General features: G+C 41.1%; 1 protein-coding gene across 1 annotated transcript; it reads right to left on the minus strand.

Annotated features, from left to right (window-relative positions):
- Positions 1-1399: 1399 nt before the first annotated feature.
- Positions 1400-8595, minus strand: CXCL13 (C-X-C motif chemokine ligand 13). The gene is made up of 4 exons (XM_044224085.1): positions 8499-8595; positions 6790-6922; positions 2608-2685; positions 1400-2281 (listed from the first exon to the last, which is right to left on the minus strand). Exons 1-4 carry the CDS (start codon positions 8560-8562, stop codon positions 2227-2229), a joined length of 330 nt encoding a protein of 109 aa, XP_044080020.1. The 5' UTR covers positions 8563-8595; the 3' UTR covers positions 1400-2226.
- Between the last annotated feature and the right edge of the window lie 18222 nt (positions 8596-26817).

Raw genomic sequence — 26817 nt, forward strand, 5'->3', positions numbered from 1 at the left:
TGATTAAGACCATTTTCTAAGGAGTCAGGAGGCCCTGGGTTTGAATTCTGGTTTTGTATCTTACTAGTTACGTTATTTGGGGCAAGTAAATGTCTTACTGCCTCAGCTTCTGCTTTTGTAAAATACGGCTGGTGATGTCTACTCCATATAGAGTCAGCGTAGTGTGGTGATTAGAAGCGTGAATTCTTCATCTGTTGAAGGGCCTCTTGGCTCTTTCCACAGTTTGGCAATTGTGGACATTGCTGCTATGAACTTTGGAGAAGGAAAGGAAAGATGAATTGGGGGAAATTGGAGGGGGACACGAACCATGAGAGACTGTGGACTTTGAGAAACAAACTGAGGGTTTTAGAGGGGACGGGGTTGGGGGATGGGTGAGCTTGGTGGTGGGTATTAAGGAGGGCACGTATTGCATGGAGCCTGGGTTGTGGTACATAAACAATGCATCTTGGAGCACTGAAAAAAAAAAGTGTGAACTCTGCCTGGGTTTGAATTTTGGCTTGTCAGTAGCTGTATGGCCTTGAGCAAGTTACTTAACCCCTGTGTAACTAACAAATTCTACCTCTGTAAAATGAGGGCTCTTAACAGATATCAAGATAATAGTACCTTCCTTAAGTGAAATGGTAATATTTCCTATTTGAAGATCCTAAATATTTATCTAGCTGCATTCTCAAAGAAGACCAAAATAAAACTAAAGAGTGCCTTGATTCCTGACCTCTAGAAGTAGAAATCTGAAAAAGGCTGGAATCCAGGGTTTTGATGGCATTTTATAACCCCGTGTGTGTGCGATAAAGAAATAAACACTGAATTGTAGACAACAGAAAATACAGGATAAATAGGTTCTCTTTACTTCCATCCAAGAAATCTATTTAATAAAAATAAATAAAAAATAAAAAGAGAAAATGAAATCCGGAGCCAGATACAGCTTCAAACCTGGGTGTGTTGGAACGGGGCCCCTCATGTGTCAAGGGAACTGAGGGACAGTAGGAGAGTGGAGCTTAGCCTACAAGGAGAGTCAGGCTGCATCCAGAGAAGGAAAGAATGGAGATTTAAGGATCTTCTTCTTCTGTTTGTCAAACCCATGCAAAATTTTGTCAAAGGAAACACTGGAGATTTTAAGAATCAATATAATGGGACTATGAAAATAGGTTTTGTTGAGTTTGAAGATTTCTGGAAGAAATAATGACAAGTACACCAAGGAAAAGAGACTTTCATAGTCAAGCATTTTCTCACTGTGTTAATGTTAGGAACAGCTTCACTCACCCACTGCCACATAATTTAGATCTGTAAAAGGCAAGCATACAAATAAAAATCAGTATGATGAAATCCTACTTTTCATTGTGATGAGTCAGAGAATGTCTAAATTTGAGCAAATGCTCTGTTAAGAATGAGTTGCTCATAATTAAGTAAAATGTTGACTTAGGTTTATTGAAAAGCATTAGATTAATAAGAAACATTATAGAATCAGGTACCAGAGAACAAGAAAATAAAAGTCTGTGCAAAAGATGTGAGTAAAAAATATTTGTCAAAGCAAATGTATAAAAGATAGAACATCTGAACACCAGCTTTTAAATGCTTTTCCTGAATATTCTATGAATTTAAGTCTGGGGATCATTAAATGTTATTAGTTTTTGCATATGACAGTAAATCTTATAAAAGAACTATTAAAAGTAGGAACCCATTTCTCTCAATACAGAGCTTTTAAATGGAAGATATCAACTATGAGAGCCCTCTGTCTCATAAAGTTCCGTGGGTTTCTCAGGCAGGTTTCAAATCTTTTATGGAAGTCTGCTTTTCTTATGGTATAAAATGATTGAAGTGAATTCCATCATTTCCTTCCTAACTCAAGCCACATGTTTAGACTTGAGATTTAAATTCATGTTACCTTATTTTCTAGGAAAATTTAGCACTAAGCAATAGTACTATTGCTATTGCTATTATTTTATAACACTATTAAAAGAAACCTATGTGATTTATTACTAACTAACTATCCTCGAAGAAATTTCCTTTGTGATGAATGAGAATGCAAAACCCAAGTATATAGGGTACCTTATTTTTCAAAAAGCCCAACTTGGCCCCATAAGCTGCTCTAGGGTTATTTTTACATATACTCTCATGCTTGCTTATATGGGGATGTTCTTTTTCTTGGAAAGATTCATCCAAATACAAGACTAAAACCCAGAGCAGGTTCAGGGAGGAATACAGGTGTCCTTAGTACAAATATTGATATCACTTCATCCTTCTTCTAAGCACTGGAGCTGGTCGAGTTGAAGCAGCATTTCTTCTATAATAAAAACAAAAACAAGAGAGTCATGTTTAGAGACTTACTAGAAATTGGCTTTCCCTTAAAGATGTCAAACAAGGAATATTGTACATACTGGCTTCCAATTAAGTTTATTGAGCTACTGAAATAAGTCAATCTCACCCATTTGAAAAGTAATAATAATGAAGAATGAATATTTGTCTTAAGAATTTCTCATAAATTAAAAAAAAAATTAAAAAAAAAAGAATTTCTCATAAATTTAAAATGGTCTCCATTTTGACTACCCATTAAAAGGAAACCCTTCTGTACAAATTGGAATCTGGAAACTCTTGTTATGCCTCACTTACTGTAATATTTTTATTAATTTTTGTGTCCATTTGGAATGAGGGTTCAAGCATACGACCGACTTATTCTTCTTCCAAACTCTGGGGAAAAAGAAACAAAAATGAAAGTAAAGCAGTGTTACATTTTAGTCAATCCTGTGCTTAAGGGGAACTGGGTATAAAAATATTCCTCGGTGAAGTGAAATTGGAGGTGGGCAGTTTAGGATCTGAGGTAGGTGATTTGTAGTGTGAGGTCTGAGGAAGGAGGGAAACATCTGCAGAAAAGTCGTGTATGAGCCAGTGGAGCTATAGATGAGGTTTATAGAATCTCAAGTGTCAGGGGTTAACGCTCTGTTGACAGTCTCTCCATGAGTTGGAGGTAGACCAAATAAATGACCCCAAGGTTGGCTCACTTTGAAATCTATATCACAATGCCTTTAAAATGTATTTGTCCACTGAGCTTGGGAGAACAAAATAAACTCCATAAAACACTCTCTTAGAAAATTTTATTTGTAAAAAAGTTCAATGAAATTTAATGTGGGAGAGTGACGTCTGCATTTTGTTGAACCTCTAGTTAGTGAGGCTGTCACTGCTTTAAGAGATTCAACAACAGCAAAAGCAGCAATAATAATTACTAGCTAATATCAATCGAGCCCTTGTAATGTGTCAATCACTATACTCAGCAGATAGCATGAATTACCTCAAGTTCACACAAATCCTATGCTAGAGAACTATTAGATCTTATATTCAGATGAGGAACCTGAGGCTTAGGGAGTTTAAATAACTTGTCTAAGACTATAAAACAAATGCAATGGTAGAGCGGCATCCAAATGAATGTTTCCCACCATCAGATAGCCACTACTCTACATGGGCAGGATCTGAATGGTTATCAAATGCTGGGCAGTGTCAAATGTTTTCCGTTTGCTGGAAGACATGAGGTTCCCAGGTGATAGCAAACTGGGACACTCAGCTCTCTCTTGGGGTGGACTTTGAACAAAGCAATTTCTTCACATTTACCTTAGTTAGGAAATAACAGATAGCAAGGATCCAGCCATCTAGCTTTGAAACTACTCTTGTAAATGAATCTTAGAGAGGTCTGAGGTCATAGGACTGTTGGCTTCTTGGGCAGAACCTTCTGATTTGGTTTTTGAGTTCATGATGGAAAATAGATTTCTGACCATCTGGATTTTTATCCCAATTGCTATGAATTTCTCATAATTTCCAGCTTTATTCCTATATCTGATTAAAATTCAGAAACACAGAAATTTGGGGAGAAGATATAAAATCAAATTCTTGTCACTTCAAAATGATTGAAGTTGACAAAGAAGAAATTAGGGTGCAATACTTCCTCAGGTTGAGAAGTGAGAGATGACTCATGGTAGAGGAAATGTAATTTAAAAAAAGAGAGAACATAGGCAGTAACCTCTTTGCCATTGGCCACAGCAACCTCTTTCAATACATGTCTCCAAAGGCAGAGGAAATAAAAGCGAAAATAAACTTGGGACTTCATCAAGATCAAAAGCTTCTGCACAGCAAAGGAAATAGTCAACAAAACAAAGAGGCAACCCACAGAACGCGAGAAGATATTCGCAAATGACACTACGTACAAAGGGCTGATATCCAAGATCTATACAGAACTCCTCAAACTCAACAAACATAAAACAGATAATCATGTCAAAAAATGGGCAGAAGATATGAACAGACAATTCTCCAAAGAAGACATACAAATGACTAACAGACACATGAAAAAATGTTCATCATCATTAGCCATCAGGGAGATTCAAATCAAAATCACATTGAAATACCACCTTACACCAGTTAGAATGGCCAAAATTAAAAAGATGAGAAACAACAAGTGTTGGAGAGGATGTGGAGAAGAGGAAACACTTTTATACTGTCGGTAGGAATGCAAGTTGGTGTAGCCACTTTGTAAAACAGTGTGGAGATTCCTTAAGAAATTAAAGGATGCGGTACATAAACAATGAATTCTGGAACACTGAAAAGAAATTAAAAAATAAATAAAAATTTTAAACATTAAAAATAGAGCTACCCTATGACCCTGCAATGGCACTACTGGGTATTTACCCCAAAGATACAGATATAGTGAAAAGAAAGGCCATCTGTACATCAATATTCATAGCAGCAATGACCACAGTCGCCAAACTGTGGAAAGAGCCAAGATGCTGCTCTTTAACAGATGAATGGATAAAGAAGATATGGTCCATAAATACAATGGAATATTATGCCTCCATCAGAAAGGATGAATACACAACTTTTGTATCAACATGAACAAATCTGGAGGAGATTATGCTGAGTGAAATAAGTCAAGCAGAGAGAGTCAATTATCATATGGTTTCACCTCCTTGTGGAGCATAAGGAATAACACTGAGGACATGGGAAGACGGAGAGGAGAAGTGAGTTGGGAGAAACTGGAGGGGGAGATGAAGCATGAGAGACTGTGGACTCTGAGAAAGAAACTGAGGGTTTTGGAGGGGTGGGGGGTGGAGGGTTAGGTGAGCCTGGTGGTGAGTATTAAGGAGCACACGTATTGTGTGGAGCACTGGGTGTGGTGCATAAACAATGCATCTTGGAGCACTGAAAAAGTAAAGTTAAAAAGAGAGAGATAGAGAGTCTCAGTTTTCTACACAGGCAGAGGAACTGCTCCCCAGTGGGTCATGGCTAGACTTGCCATCTCTAAATTTTTTTTTGTTTTTTGTTTTTGTTTTTTTTTACTTAAATTCAATAAGCCAACATATAGTACATCATTAGCTTCGGATGTGGTATTCAACAATTCATCAGTTGCATGTACCACCCAGTGTTCACTGACTTCTCTGAGTTTGAGGACAATAATTGTGGTTTAGTTAGAACCTTCATTGGTGAAGACATTAGTGAAAGTGTAATGCCTTTTTAATGAAAGATTTTCATACGTATTTTTAATATCCCATATTTCCTTTTTACAAGTTGAATCCAGCCAGTGTGAGAGACCCAAAGCACACAGCAAAGTGCGACAAACAAAAGTTGCTGCTTACAAACATTTCTAAAGTCTAAAGAAGTCCAAAGGAAGGGCTGCTAATGAAAATGAAGTCAGGAATACCCTGAGCAAGAGGCTGCACCTAATACTTCAAGGTATTGTGGGAGCTTGGTTCATAAAGATAGATCAAAGAAGGAGAAATCAAAGTTCCAAGTAGTTAAACACAAAAGATCTATGAGCTCTATTTAAAATATTAAATGTAGCAATCCAACATCTGTTGTACCTCTATTCTATGCCAGGTAAGGGATAAAGCTTTGGGAGTAGAGAAACAAATCTGATCCCTGTCTATAAAGAACTTATTTTCTGGTGGGAGTGAAAGAAAGAGAGAGAGAGAACCACAAACCTGATTATTTCAACATAGCAATGTATATTAATCCCAGCTAACTCTTACTGAACATTTACTGTATTTATTACTGTGCCAGACACTGTACTATGAGCTTCTCATGAATTTGTAAATTCTCATTTGATGTGCTCTGGAAAATGCTAGGATAGAAGCATGAGCAGATTTCTCTGAACGTACTGAAAAGGAAGGGTCACAGAAAAGACATTTCAGTAAAAGAAAATACCTATTGAATTTCTTGCAGCCACTACTGTCCCCTTAGCCTAACTCTTTATGTTGATCTTAAAGCTAAAGGACAGTTCCATAAAAACAGAGGTTCGGGCCAAGGACTGTTGTGAACACTTATTTTCTTGCTCTTTAAGTTCTGGGGAGCAAAGTGCCTGCTTTTGCAGTCACTTCAAATTTGGTGGAAAAGAAAAGAAGTTTGGTGGGGGAACACCTGGGTGGAGTCCTGGTTCTTTCTCTTTCCACTGGTACGCCTCAGGGCAGTCAGTGAACCTTCTTAAGCCGGTTTCTGTATCCGTAGAGGAGTCATAACAGTAGTCATAACTTAATAGGGCTCTTAAACGAATAAGATGAGTGAATGTGCATAAGGCACTTAGCTCTGGGCTGAGGCAAAATAGACATTTAACAAATATTACTGAGTCTCATTATTAGCTTGAGAGTTGTAAGCAACTCTCAAAGTAAATCACTTTGAGATTCTTGAATAAGAATACTGTGCTGTATACCTGAAAGTAATGCAACATTGTATGTCAACAATACTAAAAAAATACTCTATGGCAACATTTGATCTGATTTTCATGGGGTACAGGTAACTTTTTCTCCTGCAACTTACATGACTTCTTTGTTTGGGCACCCATTCCCAGGAGGGAAGACCTGAAGCTTGTCAATGTGGTTGACCAGGACAAAGGCCGAAGTCTCTTGGATGCATTTACACTTTAAGTTTGTATTGTAGGCCTCCAGAACACCTGGAAACACAAGCAGTTATTTTAATCCCTTGGCATATAATGCATAACTTGAATTTAATTACTAATCTTTCATATGGTACATTTGAAGATTTAAAAATTTCAAGTCAACGCTTTCACCCAGATGCTTTTGGTTTGTGTATTTCTGCTTGTCTTGGCTTATTGTCAAACATTTTCTACCAAAACCTTAAACAAAAAATAAAATAAAATCAGCTTTCTAAAAACACAACACCTATTGAAATTTGCGATAGTGTTCTATTGGTGCTCAGGTGATTGTCTGTATAATAAAATTTGAGAACCACCACTCTGGGGACTTACAACTCTGTTATAATTAATACAGTGTTAAGTCAACTGATCTTCGCTCCAAACACATAAAAACCGAAGATATGAATTCCTTACAGTGTCCCCAGAGCAATAATAAGCTGTAACAGGATGGTTCTTATCATGCTCAAATCACCTCCTCCCTTGTCTCTCCAAAGAAATACGATGGAAGAGAGCTTTTGTTTTTGTGTAATATGTTGGTCCTCTGTATCAGTTGCAAATCATTACCAACCAAAGGCCAATAGTTAAAATTCAAGACTATTTTTATTCAACAACACCAGTGATTTGTACTAAATACTTCCATAAGTAATCTATTTCCTGTATTTTAATGAATTCTACCTTCTTTAAATCCAGTGTCTACCACCATGTTTGACAAGCATTTGAAAGAAAAGGGATCTGGCTATCAAGGCATTTACAATTTGGTGGAGGAAACCCATGAACAAAGACTAAAATGTCACAGAATGTTGTATTTCACACCCAAGAGCCAAACTGCATGATGAGAACAGAGGACCTTGGCAGGGCGATGGGAGAGCTTTATGGAGGAAGAGAGAGGTGAAGGTCTTGAAGAATAAAAATAGCACGTGAAGAACATAACAACTGGAAAACAATTCCTTGCACTTTAAAAACAAAATTTGTTTCTTACACCTGGGCAGAGCATATCATTCTGCACATGCTTCGGCTTTCTTCAGCTGTATAAAAACTTATCACTTCAACTAGGTATTTATCTACTTATACAAACATGGTCTTCCCATTTGGACTTGGAAGTCTGCTTCTTTGCAGAAAGCATGTACTTCAGTGCCCGTGTTGTGCTTCCAATTGTTCACGTCAGAGCTAGCCGTATAAAATTATGCCAAACATTCCCTGTAGGAAGCCAACCTGTGGAGATCAATTATCTTTAAACCCTATAAAAGGTTTAGTCAGAAGGGGTAGAATTGAAAGGTGGAGCAAAGAAGATGTACATGGCAAGAGCTGGGTACTAGAGCTGAATCGGAAAAGGACCAGGAATAGACAAATCAAGTAGAAGCCACGTCGACGCGGGACTTCAGTATCTCCGTCTGCGGTTAAGAATCTTAACGGCATACCTGCTTCTAGCCTCTAAGAGTTAAATCTCTAAGCACCTTACTTTTAGAAATTTAGGAGCAGTTGAGTAGTCCCCCCCCCCAGTCCTATCGCTCCCCATATTCTAATTGAAAAGAAAGAAACAGCTGAAGACTATTTCTGCACAAAGCACAGTAACAAAGTATATGAAAGTTCTCACCATGGGCTGGAGGGAGGCTGCAGACCAGTAGCATGAACAGCAGAGATCCCAGGGTGAACCTCATTTTGCCTCAAGGTGGAGTTCAGACTTCGGCTCTGGGTCTGAACTGTGGGTTCTGAGCACACAGACTCCTATTTATTTATGCCAGTGAGGGCCCTCCCACTGTCTTTGTCTCCAATAGGTCAGCTGTGTCATCATTTTTAAAAGTCCCCCAATACTGCTGAGCTTGCTTTTTTTGAACTCCCTTGCAAATTTTACGAATCGGCTTCAGAGCACTATAACTATAATGAAATATTTCTTGAAAATGCAGACTGTAACTGGTAGGGATACTGCAGAAATTTGGGGTGGAGAGAAAGGGAAAAGACATCAGACTGCTGGTTCCACAGCATTCTCTTTAGGATCGCGATCTGTGAACATGGCTTCGATTGCTTCTCTTAGTGGAGGGTCAGCAGGCTTCTCAATGACATTGAGTGCTGCTCCTGGAAATGAGGGACCCTGTCGAGCACACCCTTGTGCCCTGTAAGAGAGGCTATCTAGCCTTTGGCGGGTGCTCAGTAAGTATCTCCTTATATACAGATTCCTATGCTGACTAGGTTACTGTTTTTCTATCAGAATTTCACACCTTTTATTTTATTATCTGAAATCTGTAATTATGTATGTAATTTGACCATTAATGGAGATCCGGGAAGGAGCAAGTGTGTGTCTCCTCACTGGTGTGCCTGTGTCTTGATGAAGAAAGGGGGCAACAGCTTTGAGGAAGAGGGTCTTTCCGTCTCTGGGATACAGGTTCTTGAGCTTGAAAGCCAGGTGTTAGTGGAGGGTGTCATGAAATTTCATCAGACACCAAAGAGAACATCACAGTTTGCTTAACAAAGCATATGGGCAGTTTGGTTTTGATCCTGCAAAATAGACCGTGAGGACAATGAGCCCATAGCCTTAGCTCCCTTGCTAGAAGCTCTCTGATTGGAAAGAAAGAAAGAAAGAAAGAAAGAAAGAAAGAAAGAAAGGAAGGAAGGAAGAAGAGGAAGGAAGGAAGAAAGGAAGGAAGGAAAGAAAGAAGGAAGGAAAGAAGGGGATGTGGATAATGGGGGTCTGGCCTGGAATACCACTGGGCTGTCCTAGGAGTGTACAGGTATGGATTTAGGAAACCAGACCCACTGAACCACAAAATCAGAAGTTTGGGCTTCCTGGTGTGGCTTCCTAAACAATTTGATTTTTGCTACTCACTTAGCATTGTAGATGTTTAGCGTCTCAGATGCTCTGTGGTGTATGGGGTGGGGGTTGTGGTGATGTCACACAGCCTTACAATAAGCAGTTCTCTTGGCCTGAATGACTGCAGTGACTGAAAACTGATCAGTGTTGAGGCAGTCTATCCCAATGTCTGCACCACACCAATCTATTTAGAAAGTTCTCCGTATGCATTTGTGAAAGCTACTTCCTTATTAGTTCAGTCAGTTTCTCCTACTTTAGCCCCTTATCACCATATGAAAACAATTCTAAATGCTCTTTCGTATGATAGCACCCCAAATATTTGAAGACACAGTGAGTGCTAGTTGGGTCCCTCAGGAAGCAGATGCTGAAATGATGTTAGAGAAAAGAAACTTCTTTTCGGAGTGACTCCTGTCATAGATAAAATAGGGGAGGTGCACAGGTGGGCAGGGAGAGCCTCAGCCTGCAGTGCTGATCCCACAAAGTCTGTGACAACCTAATGGAGATATCCTGAGAAAAGACTGTTACAGGAGCCCCCAAATGGGCAGAAATATCCAGGTCCCACCACCCCTGCCCTGCTCAGTCATTGGGACTTCTCTGGAACAGAATGGTGTCTGGTAGAATGTGCAAACAGATCCCGGGGACGTTAACAGCTGGAGGCTGTCAGCTAACTATATTTCTCCAGGCTGGCCAGCACGTTATTTCTTTACGGGCGATCTGAGCAGTGGAACTCCGTGGCTGTCACATGGGGTCACTAACGAGAGGTTAAAAGCACAAACTGTGGAGTCTCCCAGTCACTGACTTTGGACAGGTCACTTAATTTATCTGTGCCTTCTATTTACCAGTTTTCACATGGGGATGATACTAACTTTAAAGAATTGTTTGGAGAATGAAATCATACAATACATGTAGAGTTCTTGGTAGAGTGCCTGACACATATAATATATTCAAGAGATAAGCTGCCTGTTTGTCCATTCATTCATCTGTCCATCTAACTATCCATCCGCCCATCCATCATCAACAAGATCTTAACTAATTTCCACTCTAAAACCCAGATGTACACATCTCAAAGGTAAATATCTCTAAGTCCTTTAACTTATAATGCAGTTTGAAGTTCTCTCAACTTCTTCTTTCCATTACTTATCTTCAAAAAGATAAACCACTATATGGTTTATCTTTTTGAAATCTGCTGGGTCTTTTTCATTGTTTCTCCTAAATCATGGCTGCTCCCTTTTTGCCCTCCCATACTTTCGCTGACTCGCACACACATACACACAAACTCATGCACACACACATCTAAACATCGTAGTACCCCAGGTAAGGCTCTGCCAATGCAAACTAGAGGAAGCCCATTACCTCTTTTGTCCTAGGTACTCTTTTTCTATTGATGTATTCCTAGACTGGATAACATTATTCTGGTCAATTATATTTAGTACGTAAGCAATGAAATTTGTTTCTTTTGAAAATGGCCAATTTCTATGTTTCATTCATTGCATCTTGTGTGATTTGATCTTGGGAACCAAGTGTAGCAGTTTTACATTTGCCTCTGCTATATGTACTGTATATTTCCTTGTTAGAGCAAAAATGAGTGATGCTGATGACAACAGGAAGAGCATAGTGGCAGAGGTACCCGGAAGAGGATTCCAAGTAAATATAGGAAATTCCTCCATTGGCTCTTGCTAAACATAGGACCACTGGGTCATGGAGCTAATTCCAGAGCAATTCTAAAGTTTGCTTTTGGTCCTTTTAATGCCCTGAATTCTGGATTTGCTTATCCTGACAAAAGGAGTCTTATACCTGCCATCCCCAAGGTAGAATTGGAGGTTGGGCAGCTCTCTGGTAGCTAGAAGATTCAAGTATGACTCCCCATGATCTCTTTTATAGCGGGGGTAAAACTGCAAAGAGTCTGATTTCAAGAAAAAAAAAATGAACTGATGGATTTAGGGCCCAAGCTGATTTTATTTTTAAAATAACTCTTATAGATAACTTTGTTTAAAAACATAAAAACACATGGGGTGCCTGGCTGGCTTAGTTGGTTTAGCATGTGCCTTTCACTCAGGTTATGATCCCAGGGTCCTGGGATGAGCCCCTAGGAGTGGGGCTCCTTCAGGGAGCCTGCTTCCCCCTCTCCCTGTCCCCCATCTCCTTCTGCCCTTCGCCCTCCCCTTTTCCCTCTGCTCCCTCCCTCTCCCCACCATGTGTGTTCTTTTCCTCTCAAATAAATAAATAAATACAATCTTTAAAAAATATGAAAACACACAACTTGATTTATAACCTGATTTTTAGGATCAGATATATAAAAACAGGAAACATGAGAAAATTATGGGGAGGATTTTTCCCTGTGACTTTGGAAATAGACCAGGTTTTCTCCCCACATCCAAGAAAAACTATTTTTGAGCACCTCAGTACTCATGGTGTACGGACTAGCCCCATCAGCTTCATCTGAGAGGTTGTTGAAAATGCAGGATCTCGGGTCATTTTAGTAAGATTCCTAGGTGATTTAAATGCACCTTAAAGTCTGAGAAGCACTGGTAGCAGAACATGAACCGCATGCATATTCAAAATTGTCTTCAAAGAAATGTTTGCCCAAGTCATCTGCATAGAGTATGATGCACAGATCCCTTAGTCAGCGTGTACAGGAGAAACGTGCCCACTGGCAGCTAGATGCAGAGGGACATCAATGGAAAGATGTTCTCTCTCAAGATATCAAAAGTGAAATGTCACTCAAATAGAGAGTTGGCGAAACTGGCCAAAGTATCTCCCGATCCAGCTAGCCGATAGGTATTGAACAGAGGACCTATCATAGAGTTAAAAATGTTCAAAGGATAAGATTCTTATAATTTTAAGTAGTTTGTAATAAAACAGAAGGTAAGACAAAGGTCACTTTGACCAAATTGAGAACATTTTCTGTTATGCCATTTAAAAAGCAACTCAAGTAGAAAATAGACTTACTGCATTCCATTAACAAATGTTCCAACCTGCTGAAAATCTGTACCTACTTGCTTCCAATAGATTGCTGGCAGGTAAGAGCTCAGGTTCTGAAATCAGACCATCTAGGTTTATATCCCCCTCCAGCAATTATTTGCCCTGTTATGGTCCTCAAGAGCTCGGCTCCTCAGGCATTAGTAGCATTAATTACTATAATACCTTCTTAGAGAGTTCTATAGGGAACCCAGTGCCAGGAAAGGGCTCTGCACTCCCAGTGTTTGGGCAAATGACAAACACTCAATAAGTGTTAGATTTATTATTATTTTTTTTTTACTTTTGTGAAAACACAAAAATGTATTCGTTTTTCATTTTTTCTATTTTATTTAAATTTTATTTAATTTTATTTTATTGTGCTAAGAATACAACATGAGATCTACCCTCTTAACGAATTTTTACGTGTCCCATACAGTACTTTTTTTTTTTTTTTTTTTTGACTCTAAGTACAGTGTTGTACAGTGGGTCTCTGGATCTTACTCATCTTTTTAAAGAAGCAACTTTGGCTTAGTTTGTAAGTCAAGCTCTTGACATGAATTAAAATGTTAGTTAGGCTTGCACTGGACATTTATGATTCCTTGAGTTTAAAGGTCCTCTGGTCAAAAAGCTCTTCCTCTTTGAGACTGATCACCCTCGCTTTATTTTTATCCACTTTCAACAAAAATGTTGATCTAACTTCCCTAAGGAGATACCCATGGAGGTTTGTATCAGTTACAAATTTACTGAAGTGTTACAAAGAGGGTGTCTTAGCTTTTGCCATCAATTTAATCACAACTGAATGGCTTGAAAAAGTCTGTGGTTCGCATGGTTTTAAGACCCATATCTGCAGAAAAGGTATTTTTCCAAGGTAGTTAAATTTACATTGCAAGTTTTGTTCAAGTTCAACTCAAAAATAGTGAATCCCGGATGAAGCTAAAATGTGCCCAAAACTCCTTTCCTATTTGGTAAGGAAAACAAAAAACAAAAAACAGCTCCCCCCGCCCCCAACCCAGAACGCCTCTCCTACGTATTAGGATGGCGATTTGCCAGAAGACTGCTAGGTGGCAGCAGAACTTACGGAAACGGCCTGCGGGAAGGGGGAGGCCGGGCCTCAGGTGAAGACTACAGTGCTCAGAGGAGGGCTGCGTCGCATGATTATTTCAACGTTCAAGTCATTTCCTTGATTTGGTTTATTGGTTTTTTACGATATATTTTGAGTTTTGAGATTTTTTTGATCAGGCTTACATGTTAATCAGAGGGAAGAAAAACCCCTAAAAATCTGAAATAACCTAACAAATTCTGGGCCAAATCCAAATTCCCGGCCCCAAGGTTGCAAAATCAGATGCATCAGTTCCCTGGCAGGCAAGCCCATCAGGCCTCCGCAGAGCTGGGTGTGAACCTTCTACGATCAGAAGGTTTTCAGAAAGCAACGAGACTACCACATACCAATGCCGAAGCGTAGTCCGATTTTCCAGCCTTTCGAAGCACAGCACTGTGAACATTAACAAACAGTCGCCTTGTTTCTTTCGTTCGAATTCCGTAATATACATATTATTTCATCCCTTGCTTTTTTCACTGAGCAGATCTTTATGTTATATCCCTGCTGGGAGTCCTGCATATTAGCAATAGAAGTCAGTGCTCGAATTTTCCAGCAAGAGCACCCCTGTTTACCTTTGACAGTTTTTGGCATATCACTCAATTCTTTTTGTAACCTCTGACCCTCAGACCTTAGGTGCCCCCACGCAGTCCTCTTGGCCTCACATTGCCGAGGTCTTCCCTTTGTCCAACCAGACCTTCCTTAAGCTCCTCTTCTCATCGGATGCCCTCTCCCTCCGCAAGCACGTCTCTTCCCTGCTTCAGAATAGAGGTAAGTCCACTCACATTGGTATCTATCCAACAGCCTACTGGTCATTTCTTCATTGAGGCCTCTTAGGTCTCTTCAACCCATCATATTCAAAACTGAACTTAGTTTCTCCAAAATCTGCTCTACCTCCAGTATTCCCAGACTCAGTGAAAGATCTCGTCACCCACCCCATTGCTCAGAAGCCAGTAAGTCATCCTTCCTTTATTTCCCTTCATCGTGTTCTCCAAGAGCTGCCACTTGTGTATGTTAAAGTAGCTTGGCTTTGTCCACTTTTCTTCACTCTCACTGCCCCCTCCTATGCCAAGCCCCCATCGCCTGTTGTTGGACCGTGGCAGGAGGAGCTGCCCGCTGCTCTCTTCCCGTCCCTGCTTCCATCTGTTTTCACGCTGCAGCTGGTCAGTCATCTTTTCAGAGCATAAGCCTGATCATCTCATTGGTCTGCTCCAAAAGCTTCTCATTGTCCTTATGTGGCTAAGTCCTTACTTGGATCCTGGCCTTCGCTCCAGTTTTATCTTTCCTCACTCCCTTGCTTTCCACTCAGCTTTTCAGGTTGACTTGAGGATGCTGTGCGATCACCCTGCCTTCCATAGGGGTCTGAAGTCCACAGGTTTAACATCTTCGGTAGAGATTCCAATTTTGTGTTCTAAATTAATATTCCCTTCCTCACTGGCAGCATCTGAATATTTTAAATGTTTTCCTCTAGTTCTACTACAATAGCTTTATTTCTACTTATTCTCAATAAATCAAAACAGATGGACTAGAAATGGAACATGGATATTTTTGAAGCTTAGAATTGGGCTACCCTACCTCCTTCTAAGTAGAACATGTTTTTGTGGACTCCCAACTTTTGGGTATATAATGAAGAAAAATTTCCCCAATACCCTTGACTCTACTATATTGATGATTGTTTTCCTGCCGTCTAGGACATCTTTCACTTAGCATAATACCCTCTAGGTCCATCCATGTTGTTGCAAATTGCAAAAATCTCATTTTTTAAATGGCTGTGTTATATTCCAGTGTGTGTGTGTGTGTGTGTGTGTGTGTGTGCATGTGTACCTTCTTTATCGATCTATGGATGTACCCTTGGATTGCTTCTATGTATTGGCTATTTAAATAACACTGCAAGAAACATAGGGGTATGTCTAGCTTTGGGGATTCATAGTTTCATTTTCTTTGGGTAAATTCCTAGTTGAATTACTGGATCGTATATTATTTACATTTTTAATTTTTTGAGGAATGTCCGCACTGTTCTCCACAGCGGCTGCTCTGGTTTGCATTCCCAGCAATAGAGCTCAAGCTTTCCCTTTTCTCTACATCCCTGTCGATGCTTACTATTTCTTGTCCTTTGGATACCCAGCCATTCCGACAGGTGTGACATGATATCTCACGGTGGTTTTGATTTGCATTTTCCTAATGATTAATGATATTTAGCGTCTTTTCAAGTGTCTGTGGCCCATCTGTATGGAAAAATGTCTATTCAGGTCTCCTGTCCATTTTTAACAAGATTATTCGTTTCTTGGTATTGAGTTTTATAAGTTCTTTACATATTTTGGATATTAGTCTCTTATCAGATATATCATTTGGAATATCTTCTCCCATTTAGTGGGTTGCCTTTTCATTTTGCTGATGGTTTTCTTCACTGAGCAAAAGCTTTCTGTTTTGGTGTAATCCCAATAGTTTATTTTTGCTTTTGTTTCCCTTGCCACAGGAGACAGAACTAGAAAAACGCTACTAACGCTGGTGTCAAAGAGATTACAGCCCAGGTTTTCTTTTAGGAGTTTTATGGTTTTAGGTCTCTTATTAGATCTTTAATCCGTTTTGAGTTCGTTTTTGTGTATGGTGTGAGAAAGTGGTTCGGTTTCATTCTTTTGCATGTAGCTGTTCAGTTTCCCCAGGACTATTTATTGAAGATACTTCTTTTCTTCATTGTAAATTCTTGCTTCCTTTATGTAGATTAGTTGACCACATAAGCATGGGTTTATTTCTAACTTCTCTACCCAGTGGAATATTTTTGTTCTTTTTTTCTCAAGATTGCTTTGGCTATTCAGAGTCTTTTGTGGTTCCATACAAATTTTAAGATTATTTGTTCTAGTTCTGTGAAGGCTTTTTATTTATTTATTTTTTTAGTATGACAAAGTCCATAAAGAAGTAGCATGGGATAGTCAATTCCCCATCCCCACCCAAGCTCAAAGACTATTTGGGACCATGAATAGATTGTTGGAATGCCAAATCAAGCACACACTGTGTGATAACATCTCTGGACAGAAACATGTTTTTTTGGGTCCAGAAGACTTTGTCTTAGGAAGTGGGACATAGAACTGGGTAGAGGCCATTTCCACTCACTGTGCTGAAGATAGCAGTAAAGCTCTGAGTCTCTGAAGGTTCAGGGTGATAGAGTAGCATCCTCAGAAGGCTCTGCAGGACAGCTGGGACGGGTCCTGGCAAGAAAGCCAGAACAAAAAATCACGGACAGTATTGTTACACATCTCCCAGAAACCAGTAGGGTACTTCTTGGGGGTGGTGGGTGGAAGGCACATAGACTTCAGGTCAAAGTTTTAGAAGTGTAATATCAGTACATACATGGCTACATTTATAGTCAAAAGCTGTGGCTTTCACACTTTTATGCAGCATTCCTGTGAGTCATGAACAAAGAAAAGCTTATTAGACCTCATTCTATGGTTCAGTTTTATTTAGGATCCATGTGTGAACTAAATCACTATCTTTGCTCTGTTCGAGCCTTCAAATGAACAAACAATTGAGTGTCTACTATATGTCAGGCATTATGCAATGTGCAATAAAAAAGGTATGGCCCATGCCGTGTGAAAGTCACCCCAAAATTTAACACCTTCACTGCATGCACTTGAGTTTCTAAGGGCAACCTGTGCTGGCCTACTGTTTAAAAACACAAACTAGCATTATTTTTTTAAGGCTTTTATTTATTTATTTGAGAGAGATTACACAAGCAGGGCATGGGGGAGGAGGCAGAGGGAGAGGGAGAAACAGACTCCCCACGGAGCAGGGAGAACAACACAAGGCTCAAACCCTGGATTCTGAGAGCATGACCTGAGCTAAAGGCAGATTCTTAACCAACTGAGCCACCAAGGTGCCCCCAAACTAGCATTACTTTTACTCAAGGTGATTGAAAAGTTCTAGTACAATTTTCATCTTAATTATGAAGTGGAAGAGATCTCAGTAGAAAACTCAAAAGGAGCAGTTGCCCAGACTGAATTAGGTGAACAGGAATTTGAGAGTCATGGCCATAGACCAATCTGCCCCAGTGATATGCAAAAAGGCTTTATTTCATTGGTTAAAAAAATGTGCTGGTAAATGTTTTAAAACCAGCTTTCGGGAAATAGTCATTTCTGACTTGTGGCATTTGCTACCCATATAAGGTCAGAGAATGTGGAGTTGGCGATTCATGAACAGTCAGAGCTCACCGGCCTTAGCACGCCATGGGCCCTGCCCAGCTGCCCGTCAACAGAGCCAGAGCCCTGTCCCTGGGATCCATGACGTGGAGTGTTTCTTTTGTGCCTTGACACTCATCTGAGCAGAAGCGTGGGTGAGCTATGCTGCTGTCCATGGGGGGATGTCCAGAAGGAAGTTTCTGAGCTCTGCCACTGCCCGCTGCTCTAATGACAAAGTGGATGATTTTGCTCATCAGTGCAAGTCTCGGTGAAATCCTTGAGCTGGCCCCTGTCTCAACATTTTGCCTGTTACCCCGTTTGTGGAGGAGACAAACTGGCTTTCACAATCTTGTCCTCCATAGAAGTAGTACTACCAGGTCCTTTTCCCTGAGCGTAAGGCATTGGAAGTAGCTCTGCATATCAGGGTTTCTAGGCAGAAGGAGAGTCTGGGCCTCCGTGGACCTGAAGCCCATTGTCTAAGAGCCCACCTCTCTTTCCTTCTTTGGCTCACTGTAGTAGGCTCCTGTGTCTGCTCCCGTGTCTGGGGCAGCCCTGGTGTTCTTTCCCCTCTACTAGGTGAAATCAGAGCTTTTTGGCTGCCATACCACTGTGGCCTGTGTTCCTTTGTACAAGAACAACGTTTGCCTTCAAATGGTTTCACTGGAAATCAATGTTTTCACTGGGATCAGGAGATCTAGATTTGGAAGCTCATTGTTTCCTGGAGTTGACTACTTAAACTCTGAGTTCCAAATTTTCTCAGTTGCAGAAAGGGAATAAAGTCTGTCTACATGAGGGTGATAAGGGAAGTGTATGTATGTGAAAGTGTTTCACAGACTACAACATGATTTTGAAATTGAAGGTATTTTACTAACTTCATCACTTCCTTGATGTATTTCCATTAATTTTAGTTCCCGAGATTGACTTCCTCAAAGCCACATGAATTTATCAGCTTGGCTTTGGAAACCTAGGTCTCAAGGGAATGTTCATTTATCCTCATGACAACACAGTGACAGATCTCCACCTCTGGTATGACTCCCAACAGGGGTACTTACGGGACATGACAAGATGACGTGAGGCAATGGTTATTGTTCCTTCTTACTGTAAATTGGAGGCGATTCTCTCTACCCTTTCAAGCTTAATTGGCTCTTAAAATGCTTAAGATGTACGTAGTTTGGTTTTATTAGCAAGTGATTCAAAACACGATCAGGGAAATGGTGCAAGCTTTCAGTTTCTGCTAATGTCTGGTCAAAAATGTATCTTGTTGGCTTGACAAAGAGTGCCTGAGACCACCCAAACCCAAGGAAAGGATGAAAGAATAGTGCCTAAAGAGAGGGTCTAGAGAGAAGAAAGACCTGAGTTAAAATGACAACTTTGCCCACTTGTTTGTAAGTTATTGACCTTTCTGGGTTACTTAAAGTGGAGCCAACCATACCAAATACACATTTAGCTGCCCAGCATTACAAATTTTTTGTTTTGGGGAAATATCCTACTGTGTGTCTTGGGGGACACGAGTTGTCAGGCACTTTGCCGGCATGAAGGACAGAGTGACAAATGACACGGGAAGAACGCCGGTGCAGGGCTGTGTGAAGTATGGCCTTGGCTCTCGGGGTGTCAGGACCATCTGGGGGACCTCTACACCTGTGGATTCCAGAGTCCAACTTACTGGACCCAAATTTACGGGGATCAGACTAGAAAAGCTGCATGGTTAATAAGCCCCCCGGTTCTGGAGACCTAATAATGCATGACATATTAATAGTTAACAGTGTTGTGTTTATACTCGAAAGCTGCTAAGAGACTAGATCTTAAAAAAAAAAAATGTTCGCGTCCCTAAAAAAAAAAGAAACGATTATTAGGTGATGTGTCGGAGGCAGACCTAAAGCTATGGTCATCATTTTGCAATATATAAGTGGATCAAATCAACACATTGTACACTTTCTTTTCTTTTATTTTTTTTAAAGATTTTATTGGGGGTGCCTGGGTGGCTCAGCGGGTTGGGCCTCTGCCTTCCGCTGGGGTCGTGGTCTCGGGGTCTCGGGGTCCTGGGATCGAGCCCCGCATCGGGCTCTCTGCTCCGCAGGGAGCCTGCTTCCTCCTCTCTCTCTGCCTGCCTCTCTGCCTACTTGTGATCTCTCTCAAATAAATAAACAAAAATCTTTAAAAATAATAAAAAAAAAACTTTAAAAAAGATTTTATCTATTTCTTTGGGAGAGAGCACGAACCAGGGGAAAGGCCGAAGGAGAGAGGAAGCAGGCTTCCCACTGAACACGCAGCCCCGTGCAGGCCCCATCCCAGGACTCCCAGATCACCCGCTGAGCTGAAGGCGGACACTTAACGGAGCCACCCAGGTGCCCCACATTGGCTGCTCTAAGCTTTTACAATGTTATATGTCAATTATATCTCAGTTGAAAAAAAAAAACCTCCTCAGGGACTTCTGAGTCTTGGTAAAGTTTGAGAGCCATTCTAGTATGGTGATACCAGCCATAAATAGTGTAGGCTTTCTTACAGGAAAAATTCACATGGCATGTAAAGTTTTTAACAAGCTCTTTCAGGATGCCTGGGTGGCTCAGTCGGCCACATCCCCCACCAGGCTCCTTGCTCAGCGGGGAGCCTGCTTCTCCCTCTGCCTGCTGTTCCCCCTGCTTGTGCTCTCTCTCGGACAAAGGAATAAAATCTTTAACAAAACAAAACAACAAGATCTTTATCATCACAAAACAAAAGCACCAGCCCTATGCTTGAGTTTGGAGAAGAGAATTGCACTCATTCTAAACCCCCTGAATTTAGAATGCCCCTGATCCTGTCCCACAGAATTAGTGTGGGACATCTTTGTAGGGGAGGGGATAATTCGTGGGCTACTGCCGTGCCAACAGATCTGATCTGAGCTGTTTGGTTTTAAACCCAGGAGCAGAAAAGGCAGGAATTACAATGTGACTTGTAACCATGGACAGTGCATTCTTTAGGTCTTTTGGAGGTAAGCTCATGATTAACATTTTGGTACTGTGTTTAACTTTATTAAATTATTATGCCAAATACAATTCTACTTAAAGCCATTTATTTTATTTTATCTTTTTAAGAAAAAGGAATAACACTCGTATTGGCTGAAATGAGTAAAGAGTTCAGACTTCCCGTAAATTGCCTCTGTGATTCCCCCACAACCATCAGCTTCTTTGAAGTGGGATGGCGGCTTGAATAAGCACTTTTGACCTTGGCCCACACACTGCTCTGCTGGAAGGGAAAGACTCTGTTTTACCTTTGACTGTTCCTTTCTTCTGTGGAAACTGGATTCTAAAGACAAAGAAGACACATCCTCAAAAGGACATTTCAGACATGCATAGTAAGGGGATAGCAATCTATATATAAATTTGAAGGTTATTTTCTTCTGAATTCAAAATATATCTTACCATCTCCTGGAGCCACTCAATGCAAAGGTCTCTGACTTGGAAGTTCCCTGCAACCCCCAAGGAGCTGTGATCACACATTCGTAAAAACCATCTTCTACGTACTTCGGTCATGGAGAAATTTACACGGGCTGTGAACTTTTGGTGGACGGGAGATGTGAGTGTGGGGACTGTCTGCAGGTGTTGAGGGGGACGGAAGGGTGAAGCGGAGTGGCATCAGCCTTCTGATACAGGCACACACGGTGTGTTATGCTTTGTCTATTGTACTGAATGAACCTCCTCCAAATTTCCAAGGTTGAATTGATGGAAAAGGAACAATTAGAGAATCTGAGCCTTTCCACAGTTTCAGCTGAAAACACGAACATCTTTCAAAGTTTCTCCGTGACTCTAGTAAAGCAAACGATCTTCCTCAAACATTTGCCCAATGTCACCTCCATGCCAAGTGCTTGCTGTTCGGCCCTGGGGTCAGGAAGAAGAACTTTGATAGAACTTTCAACAATTTCCTCCACCCCTCCTACCATCAAAGCAAGGCCCCTGCGGGCACTTCTGTAAATTACAAAATGTATATGGTCCATAATAATCTGTAGCCTTTCCAGCCACAGGAGCCTTAAATAGAAACTTAGACAGACTGAAAATAGAAGTGGCTCAGAGGAAATTGCTTCAACCATGGGGGATAAGTTTCATTTCTGGTAGTTGTAAAAGGGAACTTTCTAACCTCATCTCCTTGGGTTTAACTTGCATACATTACTTCATTTAGTGGTTTTAAGGGTAGTGAGCAGTGATTTCTATGGGACTGTTCATTTTGGCTCTCACTTCTCTCTGTTTGAGACAGGTGGGTTGGCAGTGAGTAGAGCCTAGGAAAAGACCTGAAGAAAGAGAATCAGTGAAGGCAGAGGAAGAGAATGGAGGGGAGAGCTAGATGCCTTTTCGGGCTAGAGTGAGCTCATAATTTAAAGGACAGAATATCCAGGTAGGTAGTTTTGGGGAGAAATTCCATTTGTGAGGTCTACACATGCCAAGGACAATAAGAGATCCCTGATTTTAGATAATTCTCCTGGTGTGCTCTCTCAGGAGACATCCGTGTCGTCGGTAATGAATACAGCTGAACCGGCTATCGGTTCAAGCTGACTGGAGCATGAAGCTTAGTTGCTGGGACAGGGATTCTCAGAGGTGGGCAGCGGGTTTGAGGCCAGAATCCCTGAGTTTGGGACCAATCTTCTTCAGCCACCCCAGTGGTAGTGATCCAGTTTTCTGAATTGTTTTCTTATACCCCCCCCAGAGGATGGGAGTGGGTTTAAGAAACAGCAGAAGAATGTATGTACCCAAATGCATGGTAACATATGATTGTTCACTGGAACTTTTTCTATGAAGACGACAGTGGTGGAAATAGGGGGGAGCAGCCCTCTTGGAAAATTAATGTAGGAGTAGCAACATTTAACCAAAGAGACTTTTTCTCTTTCCTGGATCTACAGAGGGTGAAAAGAGGAAATAAACATCATACAAAGGAAGCAGGACAGAAATCCCCTTGGCCACTGATGCTAGTGCCCCGAATTGTTCCAAAGGCTTTCAGGAACGGTAAGGAGGCTGAGAAGGTGGGCACAAGCATTCCTTGAAAGTAGCAGAAAAGGATGTAAAAAAGAGGTAAAGAATGCTGTTAAGAGTTTGTGCCAGTCGGGAGGGCTGGCTCCTCTGTCTAGTGCCATCTACAGTCAGGAGCAGAAGCTGTCCTTGACTTAAGCCGGTCTGCACTGCTGTCCTCCCTTTCATGGCTCCGTGCCGCAGGTACTGGACAGTTTCGTGCTCACTGTCCTTGCAATCAGTAGCTGGCCGAGGAGTGTAAGAGACCTGAAACTTGAATCCTGGTTCTGCCCCTTTTTCCATTCGTAGCCTTGGGTGTGTTACTTGTTTTCTTGTAAACAAGTTAAAGATTAGAAAACATTTTTTTGTAGCCCAGGGATGAATCCCACCTGATCATGGTGGATAATCTTTTTAATGTGTTGTTGGATCCTGTTGGCTAGGATCTTGTTGAGAATCTTAGCATCCATATTCATCAGTGATATTGGTCTGAAATTCTCCTTTTTGGTATGGTCCTTGCCTGGTTTGGGGATCAGGGTAATGCTGGCTTCACAGAAAGAGTCTGGAAGTTTTCCTTCTGCTTCAATTTTTTGAAACAGCTTCAGGAGAATAGGTGTTATTTCTTCTTGGAAGGTTTGGTAGAATTCCCCAGGGAATCCGTCAGGTCCTGGGCTCTTGTTTTTTGGGAGGTTTTTGATCACTGCTTCAATCTCGTTATTAGATATCGGTCTATTCAGGTTGTCGATTTCTTCCTGGTTCAATTTTGGTAGTTTATATTTTTCCAGGAATGCATCCATTTCATCTAGGTTGCTAAGCTTATTGGCATATAACTGTTCGTAATAACTTCTGATGATTGTTTCTACTTCCTTGGTGTTAGTTGTGATCTCTCCCTTTTCATTCATAATTTTATGAATTTGGGATTTCTCTCTTTTCTTTCGGATTAGTGTAGCCAGTGGCTTATCGATCTTATTGATTCTTTCAAAAAACCAGCTTCTAGTTTCATTGATACTTTCTACTGTATCTCTGGTTTCTCCCTCATTGATCTCAGCTCTAATCTTGATGATTTCCCTTCTTATGTGTGGAGTTGGTTTGATTTGTTGTTGATCCTCCAGTTCTTTAAGGTGTAGAGACAGCTGGTGTGTTCTGGATTTTTCAATTTTTTTGAGCAAGGCTTGGATGGCTATATATTTTCCCCTTAGGACCGCCTTTGCTGTATCCCATAGGTTTTGGACCGAAGTGTCTTCATTCTCATTGGTTTCCATGAATTGTTTCAGTTCTTCTTTGATCTCCTGGTTGATCCAAGCATTCTTAAGCAAGGTGGTCTTTAGCTTCCAGGTGTTTGAGTTCCTTCGGAACTTTTCCTTGTGATTGAGCTCCAGTTTCAAAGCATTGTGATCTGAGAATATGCAGGGAATAATCTCAGTCTTTTGGTATCGGTTGAGTCCTGATTTGTGACCCAGTATGTGGTCTATTCTGGAGAAGGTTCCGTGTGCACTTGAGAAGAATGAGTATTCTGCTGTTTTAGGGTGGAATGTTCTGTATATATCTATGAGGTCCATCTGGTCCAATGTGTCATTCAATGCTCTTGTTTCTTTATTGATTTTCTGCTTCGATGATCTGTCTAATTCTGAAAGAGGCACGGAATGGGAGAAGATATTTGCAAATGACAGTACAGACAAAAGGTTGATATCCAGGATCTATAATGAACTCCTCAAACTCAACCCACACGAAACAGACAAACACATCAAAAAATGGGCAGAAGATATGAACAGACACTTCTCCAATCAAGAAATACAAATGGCTATCAGACACATGAAAAAATGCTCATCATCATTAGCCCTCAGGGAGATTCAAATTAAAACCACATTGAGATATCACCTTACACCAGTTAGAATGGCCAAAATTAACAAAACAGGAAACAACATGTGTTGGAGAGGATGTGGAGAAAGGGGAACCCTCTTACACTGTTGGTGGGAATGCAAGTTGGTGCAGCCTCTTTGGAGAACAGTGTGGAGATTCCTCAAGAAATTAAAAATAGAGCTTCCCTACGACCCTGCAATTGCACTCCTGGGTATTTACCCCAAAGATACAGATGTCGTGAAAAGAAGGGCCATCTGTACCCCAATGTTTATAGCAGCAATGGCCACAGTCGCCAAACTATGGAAAGAACCAAGATGCCCTTCAATGGATGAATGCATAAGGAAGATGTGGTCCATATACACTATGGAGTATTATGCCTCCATCAGAAAGGACGAATATCCAACTTTTGTAGCAACATGGACGGGACTGGAAGAGATTATGCTGAGTGAAATCAGTCAAGCAGAGAGAGTCAATTATCATATGGTTTCACTCATTTGTGGAGCATAACCAATAGCATGGAGGACAAGGGGCGTTAGAGAGGAGTAGGGAATTTGGGTAAATTGGAAGGGGAGGTGAACCATGAGAGACTATGGACTCTGAAAAACAGTCTGAGGGGTTTGAAGTGGCGGGGGGGGTGGGAGGTTGGGGTACCAGGTGGTGGGTATTATAGAGGGCACGGCTTGCATGGAGCACTGGGTATGGTGAAAAAATAATGAATACTGTTTTTCTGAAAATAAATAAATTGGGGAAAAAAAAAAAGAAAACATTTTTTTTCTAGTTTTCTAATCTTTGAAGTGATGGTCATTGGAAAACCAGACGGGACTGGGGAGGGAGACAAACCGTAGGAGACTCTTAATCTCAGGAAACAAGCTGAGAGTTGCTGGGGGCTGGGGCTAGTGATAGGGTGGCTGGTTGTGGACATGGGGGAGGGCAGGTGCAGTGGGGAGCGCTGTGAATTCTGTAGGACTGATGATTCGCAGACCTGAACCCCGGAAGCAAATAACATATTATATGTTAATTAAAAAGAAGTGGTGGTCATTGGAGAATAGATGAGCTGAAGGAGTTCAAGTATTTAACCCAGTGCCCGGCACAGATAACAGCCTTTGTGAAGATTCCAACGAAGCAGATTCCTCGTCTCCCTCTTTTGAGCCACTGTCGTATGAAGTGCCCCTGCATTATTGCATTCAACCCTAAGGAATGCAACCATTTGTTTTTACACATAATTTTTATACATTATCCTTAGCTAAACTGTGAATTCCTGCAGGAGGAGGTCAAACCTTCCGGTTTTGTGTTCCTCACACTGTGACTTGAACATATTCAATGAAAGCTCATGGGACCTTCTGGTTCCTCTGCGGACTGAATGCATAAGTGAATGAATGGGGCAGGGGATGGAGGTAGGGGAAATGAAACTAGAAGTTTTCGTTAATAAAGGGGAATGTTCCAACACAGCATCCTTTTCTTGTTTTGACGGGTTTGGCAAGTTAAGGCAGCAGATTTACCGGATTTGTTCTGTGCACTGTTGACTAGCTTGAGAATCAAGGAAGTCTAGGCTGCATTTACTTTTAAAGAGCCAGGCAGGGAAGCCTGCTCAGACTTTCAATACTAGGCTGCTGATTGCAGTGACTCAGAAGAAGAAACCTCAAGCTGCTAGGAACCAGTGCGGTTTCCCATTATCTGTCACCTGTTGGGGACGCAGAGTCTCCCCCGCCTTCACATATCAGCCCCACTTGCTGCCCTGGGCTCTGCAGTTCGTCCGTGGGAGCTGTGGTGTCTAACCATCCTTCATTCTCCCTCCATCTTTAACTGGTGCCTAGATTCTCTTTTTTCTCCCCCGCAGGACCTTCACCTGTGCCATAACATTATCCCTTACAGTGTCCCTGACCAGGGGGTAGTAGACCTACTGACCTAAGCTCCCATGAAGCTAACGTCTCAGTCCTCTATTGACAGTTGGAAAAATGAATTATTTCCCTGAAACCAGAAAAATCTGGCTCTTAAGCAAAGAGTGAAAAGCGATTGCCCCACCATCAGAGATCCTGTCCCGAACACGTAGC

This window comes from Neovison vison, chromosome 11 (assembly GCF_020171115.1).
Source record: "Neovison vison isolate M4711 chromosome 11, ASM_NN_V1, whole genome shotgun sequence".
NCBI lineage: Eukaryota > Metazoa > Chordata > Mammalia > Carnivora > Mustelidae > Neogale > Neogale vison.